This window comes from Melitaea cinxia, chromosome 3, assembly GCF_905220565.1.
Source record: "Melitaea cinxia chromosome 3, ilMelCinx1.1, whole genome shotgun sequence".
NCBI lineage: Eukaryota > Metazoa > Arthropoda > Insecta > Lepidoptera > Nymphalidae > Melitaea > Melitaea cinxia.
In genome coordinates this window covers 20,088,747-20,112,630 of record NC_059396.1, presented here as the reverse complement: position 1 = coordinate 20,112,630, position 23,884 = coordinate 20,088,747, and the positions used below count along the sequence as shown (strand labels likewise).

Genomic DNA, 23,884 nt, shown 5'->3' with positions numbered 1-23,884 from the left:
TCGTTACAATTTTCGATAACTTTCAACTCGTTAACAACCCTCCGAGGAAGAAAACTTTAATAGAGGAAACGCTATTAACCAAGTCTACTGTCTGACACTCTTCTCGTACAGATCACGAGACACACACCCACTGTATTCTCGTCAAAGAGAAGAGAGATATGTACGAGTACGATGTCTCTGTCTCTTCTGGTATGATTTATTTCTATTTGAATGGTAATACGCTTCGGTTGCAGTCTTGTCCAAATCTGTCGAAAATGTACAATCCAGACTTCCGAAGAGGCTCTAATATCTATAATGACTTTGAGTAGCACGTTGGCGCAGTTTTTAGTAACTGTGCTTTCTGCTCCGGGGGTTGTGGGTTCGATTCCTGAGTCTTGGTGTAATATATATTTATTTATATATGTAGTATTTATATGTATGTTTATCGGTAAAAAATGTAGCTATACCAGTCGGCTGTTACCTATAACTGAAGCATTAAGTTGTCTTACTTTAGGAACAGACGACCGCGTGTGTATTGTGTAGATATTTATTTATTTATTATTATTTATTTATAATGCTCATTAGCTAACGTTATATTAAGATAAATAAAAAAAAACTCGAAAGTATTGAATATACTTTGTTTCTTATTTCATTATTAAATTAATTTATTATGACGATTTTGTAAGCTGAATCCGTGTATTGAAGTTCTGAGATTAAATACTTACAACACAACCAAACAATTTCCATACCATCAGCCATAATAGGCCATATATTTATATGTATATAAAAATAAACAATTGTTCTATACAAGCTTAAGATAAAATATTTCGAAGGTGGTCAGGTGAGTTTAATATTGTAAGTAAACTCGGCACGTCCGGGCGCCGGTCGGCTCCGGCGGCTGACGGCTGACATTTGAACCCGAGCACAAATTAACTCGAGCGTGGTCCAGACTCCAGATAGATGAGATTTCCCGATTTAAACTAAAACGTAATGTAGTTCAGTCATCAATATTAAATACTTTAAGAGTTTGACGAAATTATTGTGACATAATTTTGAAAATCTTATGTTAGGGATTTGGGTCTTTAGCAGCTGGCACGGTTGCGATTTGATATGATGGTGTTATCCGGTCATTATAATAAACGAAGTAGATTTAAAATAAATTTTTTTTTCATATAATTAAGTCCGATATTAATTACCCTGGATTAACAGTCACCGAAGAAAACATCGCACAATAGGTTTCTTACCAGTACAAAAATAAAAAAACATTCTTACATATAACATATAATTAATTATTCTTACGTCGAGGAGAAACATCCAAAACGTAAAAAGTGGACACAAAAGCAACAATAGGATAACGCGCAAATCTCGTCTTCCTCGTACGTTAGCGTTTATATGGATCGAAGGCTACAGTGTCGCATTTTTCCGTACGATGGCAATGAATATTTGAGCGGGAATCTGCTGGGTGTCGGGCGGTGTCGGGCGGGATCGGGCGGAGTCGGGCGACGTCACGCGGCGCTCGCACAAACAACCAATGAAGCTATTTGAAGCGTGCCCAGTTTGCTCACCGATAGGGTTAGCGCGAAAAAATTGAATCAAATAATTTCATTGCGTTCGCTGAATCCGATACGCTGCGGAGCGTTTTGTTTGCTCCAATTCCCGACCACTCTTATTCCTTGATTGATATGATTGAATAAACGCATAAGTGTTTAATTTGATTGTCAAGGCCGAAATAGAATTAAATAATTTATATGCAAAGTTTCGTCAGTATTTATTTAATATTATGATGCCAGCCCTCAATGTTTATTTCGATGAGTTAATAACCACTTTGGATACTGCATAAAAGGTCCGACAACCCTGCGCCCGCCGCTGAAAGAGTAATGGACAAAAGTGGACTGAACGTTACTCTATGCTAAATGTATGGGACTCAAAATCTGATTAAAAAGCAATGCCGGCCCGGATACTTGTTTGACGTCCTCCGAGGTTTTTATTATTCAAAAAGGTTTAAGTAACGATGTTCATATCGTATCCCTTAATAGGATTTCGTTCATGTTTTATTCTATTGGTCCTTGTTAATGTTTTAGACGTGAAGTCATTTGAATTAAGTGAAGCTATTACGTGTACTCGCGAGTTGACTAGGTAATATCTGATATTTAGAGGTTATCTATGGATTAGGAAGTCTTGACATTAAAAAGTATCGAGAGTTTTCGGAACTTTGCGACTTCGCAGAATAAAATTAACAACAAGATTTTAAATTGAATATTTAGTAAAAATCAATATTTATTTAACATTGTAATGGAGAGCTTAGTTGAAATGTAGACCACTCAATAAAAATATAAAAAAACTAGCTGACCCGGCGAACTTCGTATCGCCTAACACAAACTTTATCGTATGGTATTAAAGTTCAAATTGACTTTTAAGTATTATCACAAATCTTTTGTATGGGAGTATAGAAAAGTGTTGTTTTTAGACTTTTTCAGGAAATTTATATTTTTTTTTAGAATTTTTCTCTCCGTAAGAACCATACTCGTACTTCAAGGAATATTTTAAAAAAAGAATTAGCGAAATCGGTCCAACCGTTCTCGAGTTTTGCGCTTAGCAACACATTCAGTGACTCATTTTTATATTATAGATATACCAAATATTATTTATAAATCCAATTGTTTTCTTATATAATATAAAAAGCTTATTTATTTTAAAATAATAATGACATATTAGTCGATATTTTACAGTCACATTGAAACGTAATCCCAACTCAATTATTTACGGTAATTGACATTATAGCTTGCATTATACTATAGTCGTCACAAAATAAGAGGCATTGTTGACATTTGACAAATACCCAATACAAGAAACAATAAAATAATTGTTAATAACATAGTGTTCTTAAAACATACGAACATTTTTGGCGTGGTGCATAATATGATAGAATATATTGGCAGTATTGTTTTCGCGCTAGCTTTATAGTAGCATGCAATTTCTAATTATTTCGAAACGTCTCAAAAACAGTTTCATTCTAAGTCTTTTTTTTAACACTAGTGCTGTAACAAATTAATTAGCGAATTCCACCAGCTTCATTCGATTTTAATCGTAATTGAATATTGTATAGTTATCTTTACTGAGAATAAATTATAGTTTAAAAAAAAACTAAAAACCACGCTTTTATCGCTAATCAAACTAAAAAGTTGAAAATAATTTTTAATTAAAAAGAGTTTATATTACAGTAGTAGAAGATCGAACAAAACAATTATAATTAATTACTTCAAAATAAAATTATAATAAAATTTAAGTTATTAAGAGAATAATTCAATTTAGAGTAAAAAAACTATAAAAAAATTAACCGATTTCAAAAAAGAAAAAAAAACAGTCGGATTGAGAACCTCCTCCTTTTTTGGAAGTCGGTTAAAAAGTATTTTTTGCCATGTCTGAAAACTGAAACAACTGAAACATTGATCTGACGATCAATGTTTCAGCTATCTTTAATAATGCGTATTTACTTGACTACATTTTCGTCCAGCTTTGTGTTACGTGTCGATGTAATTTAAGTCGGTTTTATTTTAGTTTGCGAGCAAACATAATTTTATTTATGCCATCTTGTAGAGAATATTTAAAAGCGGTTTTATTTGATTGTGATTGTCTATGTCACTCCTGTACTATTTACCTGCATTAAAAATATGCATAACTGTCTATAGACTGCCAGTCACTTTAACGTAACAGTTCTTTTAAAAGATCAGCTGTAATAACGTGGAGTGATTTTTAAACGACTTCAAAAAAGGAGGAGGTTACTTAATTCGACCGTGTATATATATATACTAGCTGTGCCCGCGGCTTTTCCCGCGTTGAAATCAGTGAGTCGCAAAGTTTTCCCGGCAAACTTCCAGTGAAACTCTCATCAAAATCGGCTTAGTCGTTCCGTAAACCTTCCTCTTCAAGTCCTCTCTCCATTGGTGAAACCGCATGAAAATCCGTTCAGTAAATTTTGAGGGAATCGATCACATACACTTTTGGGGACTTTTTGTTATAATAATACACTAACTGTTGTCCGCGACTACGTTCGAGTGGTTATGAAGATATGCATTACTATCAAGATGTTTAACGCAAATTATTTTTTTATTTCAGTCACTTGAAATGCTTATCACACTGAGTAACTTTTTAAAAGGCACAATTTAGTACAATTTAATAGTTATTTTTATAAAACCTCTCTATACACCACATTTTTAGTTTTATTTTCAGGCTGTAGTATAAATAACCTATCAGGCAAACTTATAGCTGCTGTATATGTTTCATCCAAACTATCAACCCCAATTAAACTCCCTTAGCGGTAAAATATCGCAAAATCTGTTCTTAGCGGACGTCTACTAACTATAATCTAACTCCCTGCCAAATTTCATCTTTGTCCATCTTGGATGGATGGACCATCCAGCGGTTTTTGAGTTCTCGTGATGAGTGAGTCAGTGACCTTTCTCTTATATATATGTAGATAACAATGTATTATTTGAACACTTCCTCACCATCTATAGAGCATACATTTTAAATTTCAAGTCTCCTATTTCAAAAACATAGGACTTTCATACAAACTTTCAACCCCCATTTTATCCCCTTAGGTGTCGAGTTTCGTAAAATCCGTTCTTAGCGGATGTCTACGACCTATAAAGAGCCTACTTGCTAAGTTTCAAGATTTTAGGTGTTATAGTTTCGGAGATTTCGTGATGAGTGAGTCAACCTACTATCCCCTGTTTTAACCCCAAAAGGGAGTTAATTTCTAAAGATACATTATTTGAACACCTTCTTACTATCTATAAAGCATACATTTTAAATTTTTAAGTCTCTTACTTCAAAAACATAGGACTTTCATACAAACTTCTAACCCCCGTTTTATCCCCTTAGGGGTCGAATTTCGTAAATCCGTTCTCAGCGGATGTTTACGCTCTATAAGGAACCTACTTGCCAAGTTTCAAGTTTGTAGGTGTTATAGTTTCGGAGATTTCGTGATCAGTGAGTCAACCTACCATCCCCCGTTTTAACCCCAAAAGGGAGTTGATTTCTAAAGATACATTATTTGGACACCTTCTCACCATCTACAGAGCATACATTTTAAATTTCAAGTCTCTTACTTCGAAAACATAGGACTTTCATACAAACTTCCAACGCCATTTTATCCCCTTACGGGTCGAGTTTCGTAAAATCTGTTCTTAGCGGATATTTACGCTCTATAAGAAACCTACATGCCAAATTTCAAGTTTCTAGGTGTTTATAGTTTCGGAGATTTCGTGATGAGTGAGTCAACCTACCATCCCCCGTTTTAACCCAAAAAGGGAGTTGATTTCTAAATATACATTATTTGAACACCTTTTCATCATTTATAAAGCATACATTTTAAATATAAAGCATCTTACTTCAAAAACATAGAACTTTCATACAAACTTCCAACCCCCGTTTTACCCCGTTAGGGGTCGAGTTTCGTAAAATCCGTTCTTAGCGAATGTCTACGCTCTATAAGGAACCTACCTGCCAAATTTCAAGTTATTGGGTGTTATAGTTTCTGAGATTTCGTGATGAGTGAATCAACCTACCATCCCCCGTTTTAACCCCAAAAGATAGTTGATTTCTAAAGATACACTATTTGAACACCTTCTCACCATCTATAGAGCATACATTTAAAATTTCAAGTCTCTTACTTCAAAAAGATAGAACTTTCATACAAACTTCCAACCCCCATTTTACCTCCTTAGGGGTCGAGTTTCGTAAAATCCGTTCTTAGCGGATGCCTCCGTCTTATAAGGAGCCTATCTGCCAAATTTCGAGTTATTGGCTGTTAAAGTTTCGGAGATTTCGTGATGAGTGAGTCAACCTAACATCCTCCTTTAAACCCCAAAAGGGAGTTGATTTCTAAAGATACATTATTTGGACACCTCCTCACCATCTATAGAACATACATTTTATATTTCAAGTCTCTTACTTCAAAAACATAGGACTTTCATAGAAACTTCCAACCCCCGGTTTAAGGATCGAGTTTCGTAAAATTTGTTCTTAGCGGATGTCTACGCTCTATAAGAAACCTACCTGCCAAATTTCAAGTTTCTAGGTGTTATAGTTTCGGAGATTTCGTGATGAGTGACCTTTCGCGTTTATATATATTATAGATTATAGATATATATATATGTATATATATATATATATATATATATATATATATATATATATAAACTTCGTCGTTTATGAACAGATTTTGATAATTCTTTTTTTTGTTGGAAAAGAGATATGCTAGGGGTGGTACTATGATAAGAAAACCAGGATCTGATGAAGGAATCTTAGAGAAATCGAGGGATACTCTCGAAAATCGTAGTGAAAACTAGTGCGTTTGTTAATCTATTTCGTCAACTTACGTTTTATTACTTGTCTATGTAATTGAAGTCGTTTTTTTTTTCCATTTGCGAGCAAACACTATTAATTTTTTTGTTACATAATTTTTATCATGAGATAATATTTGAAAAAAAGTTGATTTCCGGAGCTACATTTCATGATAAGACCAGGACTCAGGAAAGTTATATTTATAGAAACTACCGGGACTTTGAGTCACGACATATCCCGTGACCCAAACTGTAAACCTAATTTGAAATTGATATGCAGAGTTTACGCTTTAATCGCTTACGATAGGTTCGCTGAATCCCTTGTGTATTTTGTCCCAAAGATATTTAGCTACTACGTCACAAGTTTCCTTGTCCACCCATTATTTTATTTCATATCAAATGATCACAGCATTGCATACACTATGTTAGGCTTCCTAGGCTAAGTGCAATTGTGACGAAACCTCTCGCTAAATTTAAACCGAGTTTGTTAGTTCCGTTCGCAAAATGCGCTCGCATTTGACTAGTGAGCGAAGTAATAACGTACTTATTAGGAGGTGGCGGGACCGCTGAATAATTGAGGCGCTGTTAGAATACAAGCCGCTGGCATTAGAGCCATATTACGCATGCATGGAACTCGGCCGTATTGTCACCGCGGGTGTAGTTTCCCGCGCGACGCGGACGCAATTATCACCTCTCTTGCAACGAGCGCAGAGGTGACAATGAGATGCGCGGCGCACGTGCATCGCATTACACTGCCCGGATATCAGTACGTTTCCATACCGAATACGAGCCTCGCTTTTAGATTCTAATTCTTTTCTAAATCCGCGATTGTGGAATTTCGACATTGTTCGACTTATACATTTTTAAAGTTCTAAATTCGATGAAACGAAATTGTGTCACGATAAAGAAACAAACACATAACTGTATAGGAGAGAATGAGATAGAATTCGCTTCCGCCTTTAATATCCCACTACTGGGCATATGCCTCTTTCCCCAGGAGAAGGATCAGAGCTTAATCCACCATGCTGCTCCAATGCGGGTTGGCGGATATATACCCTACTATGAGTAACGATCGCTATCAGGTGTACATGATAACAACCGGGACCGATGGCTTAACGTGCTCTCCGAGGCGAGGTGGGGAGAGACCCACAAGGACGGCACAAACACCCAGACCACGGCAAACGCCTGTATGGCCAATACAAATGTTTGTCATGTGCGGGGATCGAACCCGCAACCGCCAGCGCAACAGGTACAATCCATGGCTGTAGCCGTTGCGCCAACGCGGCGTCAACGAGATAGAATAAATTACTGCTCAAAACGAGTTTTTAGATAAATTATTTATTTTTTATTTTATAATGATTCGGCGTTGAAAAATACATACATGTTTAAAAAGCGTTTAGCGCCAATACAACGTTTGCCGAGTCAGCTAGTAATAAATACAATCAAATGTTATCTACTAATTTAAGTTATGCAACTGAAGAAAGTTAATACTCTAGGTTAGTTTTTATGTAATACTTTTAGCAGTTGATGAATAATTTTGATATTATAACATTTCAACTGACTTAGGGCGCGAACACCCTACTTAAAATTTCGAGCAGCCCGACTGGGAAAGTACCTCAACCTTACAGAATATCAAAGCTCAATAATACTGCTTTCAGGCAGTGTTGTGTTCGTTTGGTGAGTAAGGTGACCAGCGCTGCTTAATCTTCCCTGATTTGGGGGTAGAGTCGGCAACGCGCTTGCGGTGCTTCTGGTATTGCAGACGTCTATAAGTTACGGTAATTACGCCTAGCATCAGGTGAGCCGTACGCTTTTTTGCCAACCTAGTTGTATAAAAAAAGAAACTAATATTCGTTCTAATTTACTTATAATATTAGCTATGGTAACTGCTTAGCTTGTGAGCCGTACGCTTGTTTGCCTAACTAGTTATTTACAAGAAAAAAACACTGTAACAATAAACTTTTCAGTATATTTGTACGTCCACCATTCATTTATTGGTATTGGAAAGAAAAATATCTTGCTTTTTATATTATTTATATAACAGAATCTCCTTACTCAGCTCTGTTGGCGAGTCTCGACAAGGTAACATCATTTACAGTTCTCCAAAAGATCTCATGAAGGGTAGCTTTAGAGTTCAGTCACCCATTCATGTGTCTCAGAACTGTATCCTTAGAATCCTGATTTCCTATACTTATGATATTTCTACAAAATACAAATTACTGTGGCCTCTATGATATATCAAGAAAGATTTTTTGGGTATGTGTCGTGTCAACAGCGGAGATAGGATCGGTCAGTAGGATCGTCAATATTATACGGTAACCGCTTGTAATCAGTTGGATCGTAGCTCTGCTAACTGCTTATTACCTTATCAGTATAAAACATGTGAGGGCTCCTCATAGTAGATATATTTTTGGTGTTATGTTGATCTTAATGTTTATATATTTATTATAGTAATATGATAAGGACCTTTCCTTTTCTCAATTGGCCAGTTCCAATAAACAACCGAGGCGAGGCGAGGTCGCAGCCACACCTCGGGTGACATTATATCTGTTGTTCTAGATTTTATCTTCATTTTTATAAAAGTCGCTTGATTACAATCTGTCTTGTAACCGAAAAGATTTCGGGGCACAAAAAATAATTTCGCGTAAGACGTTGTATTATTTTAAGATAAATTCGAGTATCAAGGAGTGGCGCGCGAGAATAAATTACATTCTTTAATATATACGGCTTGTTTTATGTATTTCAATGTTTCTGTTATTAATTAGAATTGTATGTCAGGAACGAAATCGTTTTGAATTGTTTCGCATTGTTATTTATGGGTTTAATCCATTCTACGTGTATTCATTTGTACAGTTGGGATTTCAAACTCTAAAAATAACTTTTAATTTTGTAGCTACCACAGAAAATGGGTCTATTTCATCTTAAAAGTGGGATAAAATGTTTTTCATATTATTAAAATATCGTGTAAAACCTGTAAACTGTAAGTTACCGATATAAATTTTTTAAGCTTACATAACACGAGGTATATAGTTTAAAGTTTAAGATATTTGTAATGCACTTGGACAAGAAAATTCGATTGATGGATGTGAGGTTCTTACATAAATATTGCTGTTTGAATTGACGACTGAAATACAATAACTATTATACATGAAAACTTACAGTAATTGTTAGGTATGAGGTCTGGTTCGGCGTCATCGTGTTCCGCGGTCTTCTCGGCCTGCGGGGCGGGCGGCTTGCGCGGCTTGCGTCGACGCCTGGCCGCCCTCCACGCCGCCCCGGCCAGAGCTAGCGCCGCGCCCGCGCCCGCCACTGTGGCCCCCGCCGCACCCGCGGCACCGGCGCCTAGCGCGCTCTCTGACGCTGAAATAAAGGTAACATTATTAAAATATACTAATTATTAAACTTTTTTTTTTTGAATATCATATCAAAAATTGACCGCTCCAGCGGGATTCGAACCCGCGTCTCCGACTGACCGTGTCGATACTTATAGTATCAAGTTATTTCGTGTTATGTAAACAGGCGACTGACGATGTTTTCGATGTTTTGACGATGACGCCGCGCAGCGCAACGGTCACAGCCATGGATTGTACCTGTTGCGCTGGCGGTTGCGGGTTCAATCCCCGCACATGACAAACATTTGTATTGGCCATACAGGTGTTTGCCGTGGTCTGGGTGTTTGTGCAGTCCTTGTGGGTCTCCCCACCGTGCCTCGGAGAGCACGTTAAGCCGCCGGTCCCGGTTGTTATCATGTACACCTGATAGCGATCGTTACTCATAGTAGGGAATATATCTGCCAGCCCGCATTGGAGCAGCGTGGTGGATTAAGCTCTGATTCTTCTCCTACATGGGGAAAGAGGCCTATGCCCAGTAGTGGGATATTACATACATCTGAATCGTAAACAACTATATTAGTAGATAGTTATGTGAGGGAAGAAAGACAAGTAGATTTAGTGGATTTAGTATGGCACAGTTTTATTTTAAAGAGTAGCTGCTGGGGATTTTTGATCAGTTTTCCTATGCATAATTATTATTTCGAACTGGTGGTAGCTTCACTTTTAACTATAATTTATAAAATAAAATAATTGTTTGCAGGCAAACGAAGAAAAAACGACTTCAATTATATCGACAAGTAATACAACGTAGGTAGATGAAAAAATTGTCAAGTAAATACGCATTATCAAAGATTACTCCAAAAGTTGTAATCAGATCTCGATGAAATTTAAATGTGACCACATGATAAACATCGGCTTTCGATTAAATTAAAAATCATCAAAACCGGTACACCCAGTAAAAAGTTATGCGGATTTTTGAGAATTTCCCTCGATTTCTCTAGGATCCCATCATCAGACCCTGGTTTCCTTACCATGGTACCAAACTAGGGATATTTCCTTTCCAACAAAAAAGAATTATCAAAATCGGTTCATAAACGACGAAGTTATTCCCGAGCATACATTAAAAAAATATATGGTCGAATTGAGTAACCTCCTCCTTTTTTTGAAGTCGGTTAACAAGCATATTTTAATTTCAAAATGATGTTTCAATAGTGGTTTTGAAGCCTACATGAATAAAGTAATTTTTAATTTTGATTTTGACACCAAGTAATTTGAAACTAAGCACAAATATTTACAATGACACAATGTTTACGTAGAAAAAAATTAGGTTCACTTCAGCCTATCGCCGTCCACTGCTGGTCATAGGCCTCTCTCTAAGCTCACGCCAAACAAAATAAAACCTAGGGTCATCAAAAATAAAGTAACGTAAGAATTCTATTTTCTAATAGCCATGATTTTTTTCTGTCCTCTTTCATACCAGACACATATAAAGGTTGTATTTTCGTAGTAGACGATACCGATACGTGACAGAGAAGCAATATGAAGACGCTTGGAGAAGCTAATGAAGAAAAAACCGTACTTTTAAAGAAATACAGCAATAATACGTCCCTGTAAAGTATAACGAGCGGTGGGACAAATGTTATTAGAGTTACATTCGATCCAACACGTAATAAATTTGATCAGCATTTGCATAACTATCCATAGACGTGAGACTTCGACACTCGAACGTTCTCGAACATTCTCGAACGGGCGTGCTCTCTTAATGTGAATTCTTAACCTTTTTGTATCGTAATTGTATTACAGTCCTGTACGCTCGTATTTTATGTGCGACTAGAATTCCTTTGTGATTTCATCTCGGTCGTAGTTTTATACTCAACCTTTGTGTAATAAAAACTTCTAATGACGAAAATTGGAAATATATTTTAAGATCTACAGAAAAGCTTAATAGGCTATTAAGATAATTAAGATAAAATAATCAAAACTGACTCGAAGTAATTTGTTGATAGCTGGATAAAATATTTAGTCTCTACGAACATTAATCACATTTACGCTGAGAAGATTTTCATCGGACCTTGACCTGTTTACATGACACCGTCCTCAAGATACAATTTGTCAAATTATCGTCCAAATTATTCTATCTATTAAACTAGGTTTAAGCAAACATTCTTTATGTAAATAACTAAATGTCCTAAACATTGCCGTTCGTAATGCCGCTGTTTGTTTAAATGAGCCATTTAATTAGAAGGTAATAAAATAATAAGGAACGCAACGAACGTCTAGAAAGTTCCGCCCAAAAGCGCTTAAAGATAAAGAAGTCTCGTAGAAAACAGTTTAATAAGACGAGTGTCCGAGCCGCTGCACGCTGCAGATGGCGTCGGATCTTAAAAACAAACAGAGAAAGTATTCATCGTACAATTCCAAAACTCGACCGAACTCCGGACCAACTTAACTTGAATTCCGCTGGCATTCTTAGACTATATTAATTTTAATTAGCCCCCTCGTAATTAGGTCGCTGTAATGGAAGTTCTGATATGAATCGTCGGAACTGTCGCGTCTGTTTTGGTTGAATGTCTTTTATCATTCTGTTTCAGCGAATGCCTGATATCATTTACAATGGAGCGGACGTCTGGGTTTGCTTCGCGATTGTGCGCAGATATTGCTACTAATCAGAGTCCTTAAGTTGAATGAGCGATAGTGAGTAAACGCTATCTGTTACATTTGCGACTTTTATTGCCCGTCTCGCTTTATGTTATGTTACCGAAAAATCGAGAAATATAAATACGAGATGATAGTCAACAAAAACCGACCGCAAACGTTTAATATAGACATCTAAAGTGAAGTAAAAAAGTGTAAAGTATGTACAATTGGGTCTACTACATGCGGACATAGCACGGATGACAAACAAACGAAACAGGTAATTTAAATTTAATGTTTATTTTACAAAGACGCACAGTTTAATATACATCTATATATATAAAAATGAATGTTTGTCTGTATATCCTTTATAGGGACGTAAACTATGTATTTGATCATGCCATGATGATAAAGTGTTGTGCACACAGAGATTTCTAAGCTGGTACGACCAAAACAAAAAGCGTAGCAACTCGTGCAGGGTACAGCAGGTTAAAACTAAAGTGTGACATACATTTACCATTGAAATGTCAAAAGTCAAATTTGGAAATACTGATAATAATGATATACAAATTTCAAATTTTCAAGATTTCGAAATGTAGACATAAATATATAAATCTAAAATCATAATACATCGTACTGATGTGAGAGGACTTCTTTTAAAAGCGAGATCATCTAACGGTAAAGTAACAAAACTGACCGACTGTGGTAATCTAAATGGAATATAGTATCATCAAAAATATTCAAAACCAGCACCTACAGATTTACACACAAACCCACACTAATACACCTTCGTCTTACATGCACACACCTACACGAACACGCATTCACCTTTTCATGTCTTACACTCACCTCTAACTGCAGTGGAGGGGATGGAACATAGCCGTTTACTTTTTATTACTTTCTGTTATTTTTTTTATATATAGTGTCTAGTTATGTATTTTATAAAGATTAATATTTTTATATATCAGTGTGATCCTATTTTGACCAAATTCGTACATTATATTGTAACATACTATTGTAACATAACGCTGTCGGATTGCCTATAAAATAAATAAATAAATAAATATGGCATATTTTTCGCGTATTAAATTATTACGCTACAGTAGTAAATGCAGGGTGTCGAGTGCGTTAATTTATTATTATGAAGATTATGGTCCGGTCCACAGGGTACGGTAATTTCATAACATAATACATCAAAGATAAAATCAACTAGATTTGGTCTACGCAAAACCTAGCAACATTACACGCGAAAAAACCAATAAAAATGAAATATTTAAAATGTTTTGTCTAGTACAATTAAACTTTTAAACTCTGCAAACATATGGCTTTTAAAATATTTACACAACAAAGTCGACAGCAACAAGGGTCGTGTATTTTACAATTTAAACCCATTAAGGGCGGTCTCTGTAACGCCTGCATGGTAGCCGGTGGCCGGTAGCTGTGCGGTATTTCAATTAACGTCGAAAGTGCTATGTGACGAATGTGGAACTAATCTGAGCGCGGCTGCGGGCGACACGCCGCGAAGGCGACGCCGTGCAGCGGAGCGTCGCGTCCTGTGGCGAGTTCGTACGCGTCGTGACAAGTATTGTGCGAATAAAACGAAATACGAATAGTTTCAAATAGGGATCGACGTTTTATTATTTAGAATTGATTCGTTACAGCGGCGGGACGTTTCTAAATAGTGTCTTTTAAAGTCTGAATTTTATAGTTGGAACAGTTCAAATCGAATAAATGCAAATAAATCTAATGTGAATTAAAGCTGTTGTTTGAGAAATTAAGATAAGTTACAGTAGCTACTATTCAAACAACCCTTTCATGTTAAATATTCCAGGACCGTTCTAAATAAATAAATAATAAGTTCTCTATTTGACCAAATGCTGTAAAATTTCATAATCCGCCAAACTGCGTGACAGTTTATCGGCGGAATTAGTGCTTGTCGTCAAATTATTATGCAATATTCAATTTTTTAAACTATATATTTATCATAAATTAATCTAAAATCTTAAAGATAACTAAACAATTTTAAAAAGGATACTTAACTAAACTTACAATTAAAAAAAATATAATATAAAAAGAGTTTAATTGTACTGCACAAAACATTATAAATATTTAATTTTTAACTACTTCTCATCCAGTGGTGTGAGTAGTTGCCTCAACGGCGATGGTCGACGTGTTTTTACTAACGCTCGGGGCAGATTTGTATGTGTACCGATGTTCTGATTCTGGTCTGACACCATTGTTACTCATGGACTATTATGGGGAATACACCTTTGCCCAGCTGTGGAATGCGTAGGCCTATTCTTTTTTTTTTTTGTCTGTCGTTTTTATTATATTTTCATAATGTGATGTGTCGTTTAAGGTCTGTACACATTTATTTGTCACTATCAAGGTAATTGTTAATTTTGAAAGGAATTTGAAATAATTCGCAATAATCATATGAAATAACTTTAAAAATAAAACTAGAACAGTGTGAATTTCTGTGTTATCGTGCCTCGGAGAGCACGTTAAGGTCCCGGTTGTTATCATGCACACCTGATAGCGATCGTTACTCATAGAAGAGAATATATCCGCCAACCCGCATTGAAGCGGCGTGGTGGATTAAGCTCTGATCCTTCTCCTACATGGGGAAAGAGGCCTATGACAAGTAGTGGGATATTACAGGCTGAAGCGTAAGTGTGAATTTTACTAATACTAAATTTTGCACACCTATAAACGTCTGCTCTTGTACGCCCTAAGGTTGGCTGGTAGAGAATGCTTTTAGCATTAAGCCCGCCTTTTGTACAGTTCTTTAATGTATTGCGAAATAAAGTATTAATAAATAAATACATAAACAGGTCGTAGTGTTAACGACTCGACAAACTTATAAAGCCTCTTTTGAGAAGTAATTAGAAAAGTTTTGTATAAGTTCTTTTGTGAATCACTCAGACGGAGTTGTTACTTGTATAACACGGGACATGGGGAACTATGGGGCTCAATAGTGTCCAGTATTAAACTACCTGCATTTCTCTGAAACAGCCTACTCTTGTACTCTGTATCTTCTCTAACTTCTTGTATTATATGGCTGTGATCTTATGTTACTTCCTAATTTAGGATGATCCAGATTTTGAGCAATGTATTTCCTATTACGAACTACCTCATTAAAACTCGCAGCAGCTTATTTGCATAGAATAGGCGTAAAACTCTTATATGCAAATTTATATATTGTGTAAATTAGTTCTGCTTAGAATTTAGAAGTTGAAGTTTAAATAAAAACGAGTGTCCTTTAGACCACATGACTGCAGTAAAAGTTCTTTAGCTCCATCTAACTTATATATCCCTCTCAACTTCCGTTCGCCTCACCTGCATCACACTTTTCTTAACGCTCTCGTCACGTATTCACCAGCTAAAGGAGTTTTATTTCAAAATCAAAAACATGTGATTGAACTCGGATTCATTCACCGCATGGACCAGTAAGGCTCTGCAGCGGATTCTGATCCGCGTCGTGTCGCGGTCGGCCGCGCGCGCTCGCCGCACGCCGCGCGAATATTAAGCCACAATCTATCGGTAACGCATTTATCTCTTTGTGGAATAAATATTTTTACAATTGAGTCAGTTTTAATTGCTACGTGTAGCGCTGGCGTTGTTAATGTTTATATTTATTAATTCGCTTTAAAAACTTTTTTATTGCACGAGTATTGAGTAAACTATATTTAGTATTTCTTCAGCATCAAAATTCCTTTTTTTTTAAAACTAGGTCGGTAAACAAACGTACGTCTCACCTGATGGTAAGCGTTACCGTAGCTTATAGACGTTTGTCACACCTGAAACATCACAAGCGCGTTTTTGACCCTATCCCCGATTCCGCCCATGAGCTCTGGTCACCTTACTCACCAACAGGAATACAACACTGTATAGAGTAGTGTTAGGTAGCTGTGATCTTCTTTAAGATCGAGGTACTTTCCCAGTTGGGCTGCTCCATATTTGAGCAGGTCCTGTTGTATCCTACATCAGTTAGATACTCTTTAAAAATATATCTAAATAGAAAAATATGTCAATTTATTTACTATATATACGAAAAAGAACAACATTATCTGATTTTACTAAACATAAAATTGTAGATGTTATCTTAATTAAAGGGGAAAAGCTTGTCGCAAATTTATGCAGTATAAATACAATATGAATAAAATCAAAGATGCTCAGAGAGAAAATAACAAAAGAGATATCTATTATTTTAGTTACATGTTATTTTCATTAATTTAAACAGTAATATTTGCATAATTAATCTTAAAGGAAATAAGACATTATGAATTAGAATTTATAAATCCTATTTAAATATTTCAAAGTTCTTTGAAAATCCTTTTCTTGTTAGTAGAAGATGATATTTTGTTATCATAATTTAAATGAATCATATCAAAAATCGACCACTCCAGCGGGTATCGAACCTGCATCTCCGACTCACCGTGTGAGCCAATTAAGCTATGGAATGATTGATATGACGATTTTATAGACGGTTCTAAGCGACCGCGGCGAATGTTTAGAACTCCCTAATGTGTAAAATATATTTATTGACGAATCAAATCACACAAGGAAATGAAGTCAAAATATCTAGGTATATGTTGTAAATAGAAAATATTAGTTACATTAATAGGAGGTCCTTCGGTTCACTTAGATTCAGCTTTGGTTGATGAGGCTAGATGTTGGCAAACAAGCGTATGGCTCACCGTATGATAGTAAGGGATTACCATAGACGTTTGCAACACCAGAAGCATCGCAAGCACATTGCCGACCTCATCCTCAATTTCCCCTAGCAGCTCTGGTCACCTTAGTTACCAATAGTAGAAGATTGAGATACTTCCTCTGTCGGGCTGCTCTTTCTAGCTGCTCTAAGTTAGCCCTATCTAAGTTATTTGAATCAATCGTACGTCATTACAAAAATTGATTTGATAACATTATATAAACAAATTCATACTTAAAAAAGGAACAAATAAACATAGCCTAATAAATAAGTGATAAGCTAGATTCGTGGTTGCGTCGATTTCAAAGATTTAGAAAATCAAATTCTTCCAGTTTCATACCAATGTTAGATGAACTGTCTAACTAACAAAAGCGCACTGGCATGTGGTTCAATGACCCCCGTGCTATTGTTTTAACGTAGTTCTTTAATGGTTTTGTAATTAACTCAGATTCAGGTTTTAAAATATACGACAAAGGGACACAAAAACATTAAAACGAATTAGTAACGATAAGGACAAGACGATTTCTAGATTGTTCGATTAGTTCCCGCCTTATTGTTATAGATAAAGAATTTAAAAGATTAAACGAGAAGAGTTTCTTAAAGGAGGGTTTTATTATTAGAGCGAAGTCAGTTGTCATTTGAAATTGGAACAAATTGAAAGTTTCCTTTTATATGGACCTAGTCTTTCGATTAAACAGTAAAACGTAAATTAAGTTTTTTTATTTATTTATTTAGGAAACAATCAGCATAATAAAACAATATATTAAAAAACTTATAAAAGTGGTAGAAGGTTTAATAATAGGATGTAAGTTTGAAATCAGATTGATATCTAACCTAGCTTTTTATATTATGGGGGAAAACGAGCGGATGGAGCTAGTTGGTGTTGAACGGTTACCGTTGCCTGCCATCTGCAACACAATAGGAGTTGCGGGGGCGTTGCCGGCCTTAAAAACTCCCAAATTATAGCACTCAGTAAAACCTTAGGAAGGGGTTTTCTTTTGAAAACATGAAATTCGGCTATATTTTACACATAAACATAAAAGTTATAAACACCTCGCACTCGGCAGACTCTTGTCAATTGTAAATAATAAGAGTTTCATGAATTTGCAGAAATTTGAAATTGTTATAAAATAAAATAACAATTTGTGAATTGTAAAACACGAACAGTGACAGGTGATCAATCAGGCTGTCTTATTCATCATTACAGCCTATACAGTCCACTGCTGGACATAGGCCTCCACAAGTTCACGCCAAAAATAACGTGAACTCATGTGTTTTGCCCATAGTCACCACGCTGGGCAGGCGGGTTGGTGACCGCAGTACGGGCTTTGTCGCACCGAAGACGCTGCTGCCCGTCTTCGGCCTGTGTATTTCAAAGCCAGCAGTTGGATGGTTATCCCGCCATCGGTCGGCTTCTTAAGTTCCAAGGTGGTTGTGGAACCTTGTTATCCCTTAGTCGCCTCTTACGACACCCACGGGAAGAGAGAGGGTGGCCAAATTCTTTAGTGCCGTAGCCACACAGCACAAGCTGTCTTATTATTCAACGAATATTATTTTAATTGAATAAATTGAAACATTTTAGTTCTTACTAGCGACCCTCCCTGTCTTCGCACGGTTGCAAAAAATATCAGTATTCCTCTACCATATTACGCATGTATTATACACACAAACCTTCACCCGGAATCACTCTCTTTACTAAAGAAAACCGCATCAAAATCCGTTGCGTAGTTTTAAAGATCTAAGCTTACAGACAGCAGGAAGCGACCTTGTTTTATTCTATGTAGGTAATGATGAACAACAGTGCTAAAAATATTATCATAAAAATACTATTGTTTTTTTTTTTGTATACAACAAGGTCTGCAAGCAAGTGTACGGCTCACCGAAAAGTGATTACCGTAGCTTATAGACGCCTGCAACACCTGAAGCCCCACCCCATCCTCCCTAGGAGCTCTGGTCACCTACTCACCACAAGGACATAGCATTGCTTGAAAGCGGTATTATTTAGCTGTGATCTTGTGTAAGGTCGAGGTACTACCCCAGTCGGGCTGCTCCAGATTTTGAGCAGGATATTTCGTGTTGTGCCCTACTACCTCAGTTTTAATTAATTTTTTTAAGCTTCTTTTTATACCGAATGCGTTATTATTACAAGAAAATACTTAAAATATCCTTGAAGAGAAATTAATAACTTTTTTAGTGACCAAATAGAATGAATTAAGAGTTTCTTGCTGATACTCCGTAACTGAATCCACATTCCAAATCCGTTAATCGATTCACATGAACTATAATATATTCATATGGCAATTTAAGAATTAAAAGAACAGTATTTCATTTTTTTGATGTGGATGAAAGAATCACCATTAATTTTGCTATTTTAGACGGCTGCCTCCAGTAAATATAGATCGCATTCGGCCAATCCATTTATCAAGGTGTTCCATGTAGTCGGGAGAGGATCGACGGCTGGGAGCCTGTTACTTCAATAATCAATGAGTACGGCCCGAGCGTCCCTTCGTCTATGCAAATTTCATAGCCCAACAACTCGGCCGCTTGTACTGCGGTAATATATCTTAGGTACATTGATATCTAGTCCTTGATATTGCCTAGGCCGTAATCTTAGGCTTGGTTAGCGGATTATCTTGTTAAGAGCCGTATTGCCTGACGTTAGTGTGGATTTATAATGTTTACCTATATGTAATAGGCACCCATGTGACTTGATTCAGAAGAGTAAGATTAGAACGTATTTATTGAATTAGAACTTCTTTACGTACGGTTGACTCGGGGAGTAAGCTGGTGAATGCGTGAGAAGAGCAGAGGGAGATATAAGTCAGTGGAGATAGAAAGAAAGAGAGTTTATGCTTAAATAGCTCTTACCATCACAACTCCCAGAAACATTTTTTTTTAATTACTCATCATTACAGCCTATACAGTCCACTGCTGGACATAGGCCTCCACAAGGTTGCGCCAAAAATAACGTGAACTCATGTGTTTTGTCCATAGTCACCACGCTGGGCAGGCGGGTTGGTGACCGCAGGGCTGGCTTTGTCGCACCGAAGACGCTGCTGTCCGTCTTCGGCCTGTGTTGGCCAAAGCCAGCTGTTAGATCGTTATCCCGCCACCGGTCGGCTTTTTAAGTTCCAAGGTGGTAGCGGAACTGTGTTATCCCTTAGTCGCCTCTTACGACACCCACGGGAAGAGAGGGGGTGGCTATATTCTTTAGTGCCGTAGCCACACAGTACAGTTTTAATTACTTATTTATTTGTAAATTTTCTTTCGGTCAGTGAACTTCATTTATTCAAGTATTTCGCGCAAACAATCTATTTTTTTAGTTCTTTAATTAATAAGTTTTCTCTGTTTCCTTTTGATTTAGTTATTATATATAAATTATAATCTAAAACGCCGCGTTGACGCAACGGTCACAGCTATGGATTGTGCCTGGCGGTTGAGGGTTCGATCCCCGCACATGACAAACATTTGTATTGGCCATGCAAGGGTCCTCCCCACCGTGCCTCGGAGAGCACGTTAAGCCGTCGGTCCCGGGTGTTATCATGTACACCTGATAGCGATCGTTACTCATATTAGGGAATATATCCGCCAACCCGCATTGGAGCAGCGTGGTGGATTAAGTTTTGATCCTTCCCCTACATGGAGAAAGAGGCCTATGTCCCGTAGTGGTATATTAAAGGCTGAAGCGATAATCTAAAAAAATTAGGTAATTTATACTATAAATATATCTATTTATATATAATAACGACATGTCTAAAATTATAATAGTTGACATTATTTGTAAAAAGAGAAACTGCGTAATTACTTGCCGATTCATCTCTGCAGAATCTACGTTACTACTATAAATACTACTTTAGAACTATAATAAATTTATTAAAGACTTATTTAATTTGAATCTGCAAAATTGTGTTTAAAAATGCTTTTGAACACTATTTTTATATTTTTAATTTTGATTGAATACACAAAAAAATTATATAAATACAAGCTTTTACCCGCGGCTTCGCTCGCATTGAATTTTTTTTTTCATAAAAAGTATCCCATGTTACTTTTAATACCTCTAAGAATATGTGTACAAAGTTTCGTGTTGATCGGTTGAGTAGTTTTCGCGTGAAAGCGAAACAAACAAACTTACATCTACATTTATAATATTAGTAGGGAGTACCTGCTTAAGGGAAATTGGCAAATCGATCCGTCAACGAAGGCAGTAATACAGCCAGCATATACAGTAACGTAGGCTGCAATAGTTCGCGTCCACGCCACATAGCATTTTGATTCCCTTCATCATCCATCACGACGGAGTAGGTACGCGTCGCGGGTGTCAACAGCGTACAGAATCAATACACTGATACTTTTATTTTTCACATCATTACTATTATTATTTATTACTTGTAAATATAATGGAGACGATTTTCTTAACGTCTTAACCGTTGATAACATTTGTTCTATCATCTTGTTCTCGATAAAAAGTATTTACTAGCTTAGTAGTAAGCTTAGATGGAACTGAAATTGCTTCATATGTTTGGTTTAGTTTAATTAGGTAATGTTAATCATATAATACAATTTATAATAATCATGTACCAATTAAAAATAATGGATGGATGGAATAATGAATTGTGCCTGTTGCGTTGGCGGTTCGATCCCCGCACATGACAAACATTTGTATTGGCTATACAGGTGTTTGCCATGGTTTGGGTGTTTGTACAGCTCTTGTAGGTCTCCCCACCGTGCCTTGGAGAGCACGTTAAGCCGTCGATCCCGGTCGTTATCATGTAAACCTAATAGCGATCGTTTCTCGTAGTAGGGAATATATCCGCCAACCGGCATTGGAGCAGCGTGGTGGATTAAGCTCTGATCCTTCTCCTACATGGGGAAAGGGGCCTATGTCCCGTAGTGGTATATTAAAGGCTGAAGCGAATCAAAAATAAAATAAAAATTATTCATAAAATATTGAAAATTGTATTTATGTATAAGATTATTTGTTTATTACTGTGAGATTACGAAGAAATAAACTTGCGTTGTTCTGAATTTAAAGAAATGTATTTACATAAAATTTATTAAATTTAAATATTTTAGCATTATTATAAGAATTACAATGCAATCAATATAATATTACTGATACTGTTATTCGTAAAATTTTACCTAAAATTAAAGAAAAGACAGTGAAAGTTTATTATTCTATAAGTACTCTTCACAAATTGTAATAATTGTAAATCTATATAAATAAATGTTGCTAAGCGCACAACTCGAGAACGGCTCGACCAATTCGGCAAATTTATTTTTTTGTATGTTCCTTAAGGCCCACGGAACGGTCTGGGCAGCTGGTAACTAAATAAATTTAACAAAATTCCTTCTGACATTGTTTTATCTTTCTTAATTTAAACATTAATAAGAGCCAACCAGGCGAGGCATAATTTAAATAAAGATATTCTATAGGAATTTCTTTATATATGTATAAAAAAATAATTATATATTTCATTTCTTAAACGAAAACCAATGTTAAAAAAAAATATAAAAGCGAAGATGAAACTACATAGAACGCTTCCAGACATACAACTGCTTTGATCATTTAAATAATTCCAACAATAATTGAGCTATTTTTGTCTGTTCATGAAAAAATACAAATACAAGAAGAACTTTTATATTAAAATAACAAAAATAGGATCAAAGGGATATTTGGGAGGTTGCCTCGAGGTAAGTTGAGATACGGGAAAGGAGAAATCTATCTTGTATCGATAGCTATAGGCTTCGTGGCTAAATAACACCGCTTTGTATTCTTGTGGTGAGTGGTAGTACGAGCATTGACAAGCTACGGTATCCGCTTGCCATCAAGCGGCTTGTACGCGTTTGTCATCTATGCAGTACTAAAAAACTGTCTATGCTTACCGTCCCGACGAACTTTGTGTGTGTATTTTTAAACCTTGCCCTGGCATCATCGAACAGAAAAAAATATGCCATTTGGTGTAATCGTTTGGAAGTAATGCGCGTACATTTCTGTGCAACATTTTTCAAAATCAGAATTAAATATTTTATTCAAATAAGGTTTAAAAGCTCTTTTGAATCGTCAGTTTGCAAATTAAAATTTTAAAGTGATTATTATTTTTAAAAGTGAACCAATTCGGAATATAGATTCTGCAGATATGGATTGGCAAGAAACTCCGCAAGTTACTCTTTTGCAAATAACGTTTAAACTCTGTTTAAGTACAAAATTAATAATATCTTACATGATATACAGCGTCACCAAGTCCACAACTTTTTTTTATGTACACAAATATGTAATAGTGAGCGCCATACTATCGGCCAAACACACAAATGGCGAGAAGGATCTCCGTTCGTTAGCAACCCTATCTCGGCGTTGATTAGCGCGTCTGTAATTGCGACAACTACCTTCGATAATACGAGACGTGCTCATATTAACAATTCGGTATCGCGCTTATGAACTACACGGCGGCTCTAGGATAATATTTATCTGAATCGTATGATGCTATTGAATATTAGGAGCGGTAAAATAGCACATTTTATGATATTAAATTTATCAATACAATTACTAAGAACCATCGGTTATATATATGTATATTGTGCTACCAAATGTTAATGTCTATGAGGCTAAAATATTTATTACTATTTTTAATACGCATTTGATCGATTGACAACCCTAACTTCTAAATATTCAATAATAAATGAATGCCTCACTCAAAAAACTGGAAACACACACCCCTAACAGTGGCTGATATTAGTATGATCTGTACGTACGTACGTCAAAAGTGGGCATTTATTTATTTTATACATTGAAACATCAATAGAAAGTATATTAATAACAATAAAAACGTGAAAAATACCTTGCCAATTATAGCTGAATACAAATACACACAACAGGCCAA

At 36.1% G+C, this 23,884-nt stretch overlaps 1 protein-coding gene across 1 annotated transcript in view; it reads right to left on the bottom strand.

Annotated features, from left to right (window-relative positions):
• The window catches only part of LOC123668473, a 268,966-nt gene that overhangs the window by 23,781 nt on the left and 221,301 nt on the right, over window positions 1–23,884 (bottom strand). The window contains exon 15 of the mRNA XM_045602205.1: window positions 9,486–9,686. Within this exon, the coding sequence (XP_045458161.1) occupies window positions 9,486–9,686 (201 nt within the window). The remainder of the gene's footprint in view (window positions 1–9,485; window positions 9,687–23,884) is intronic.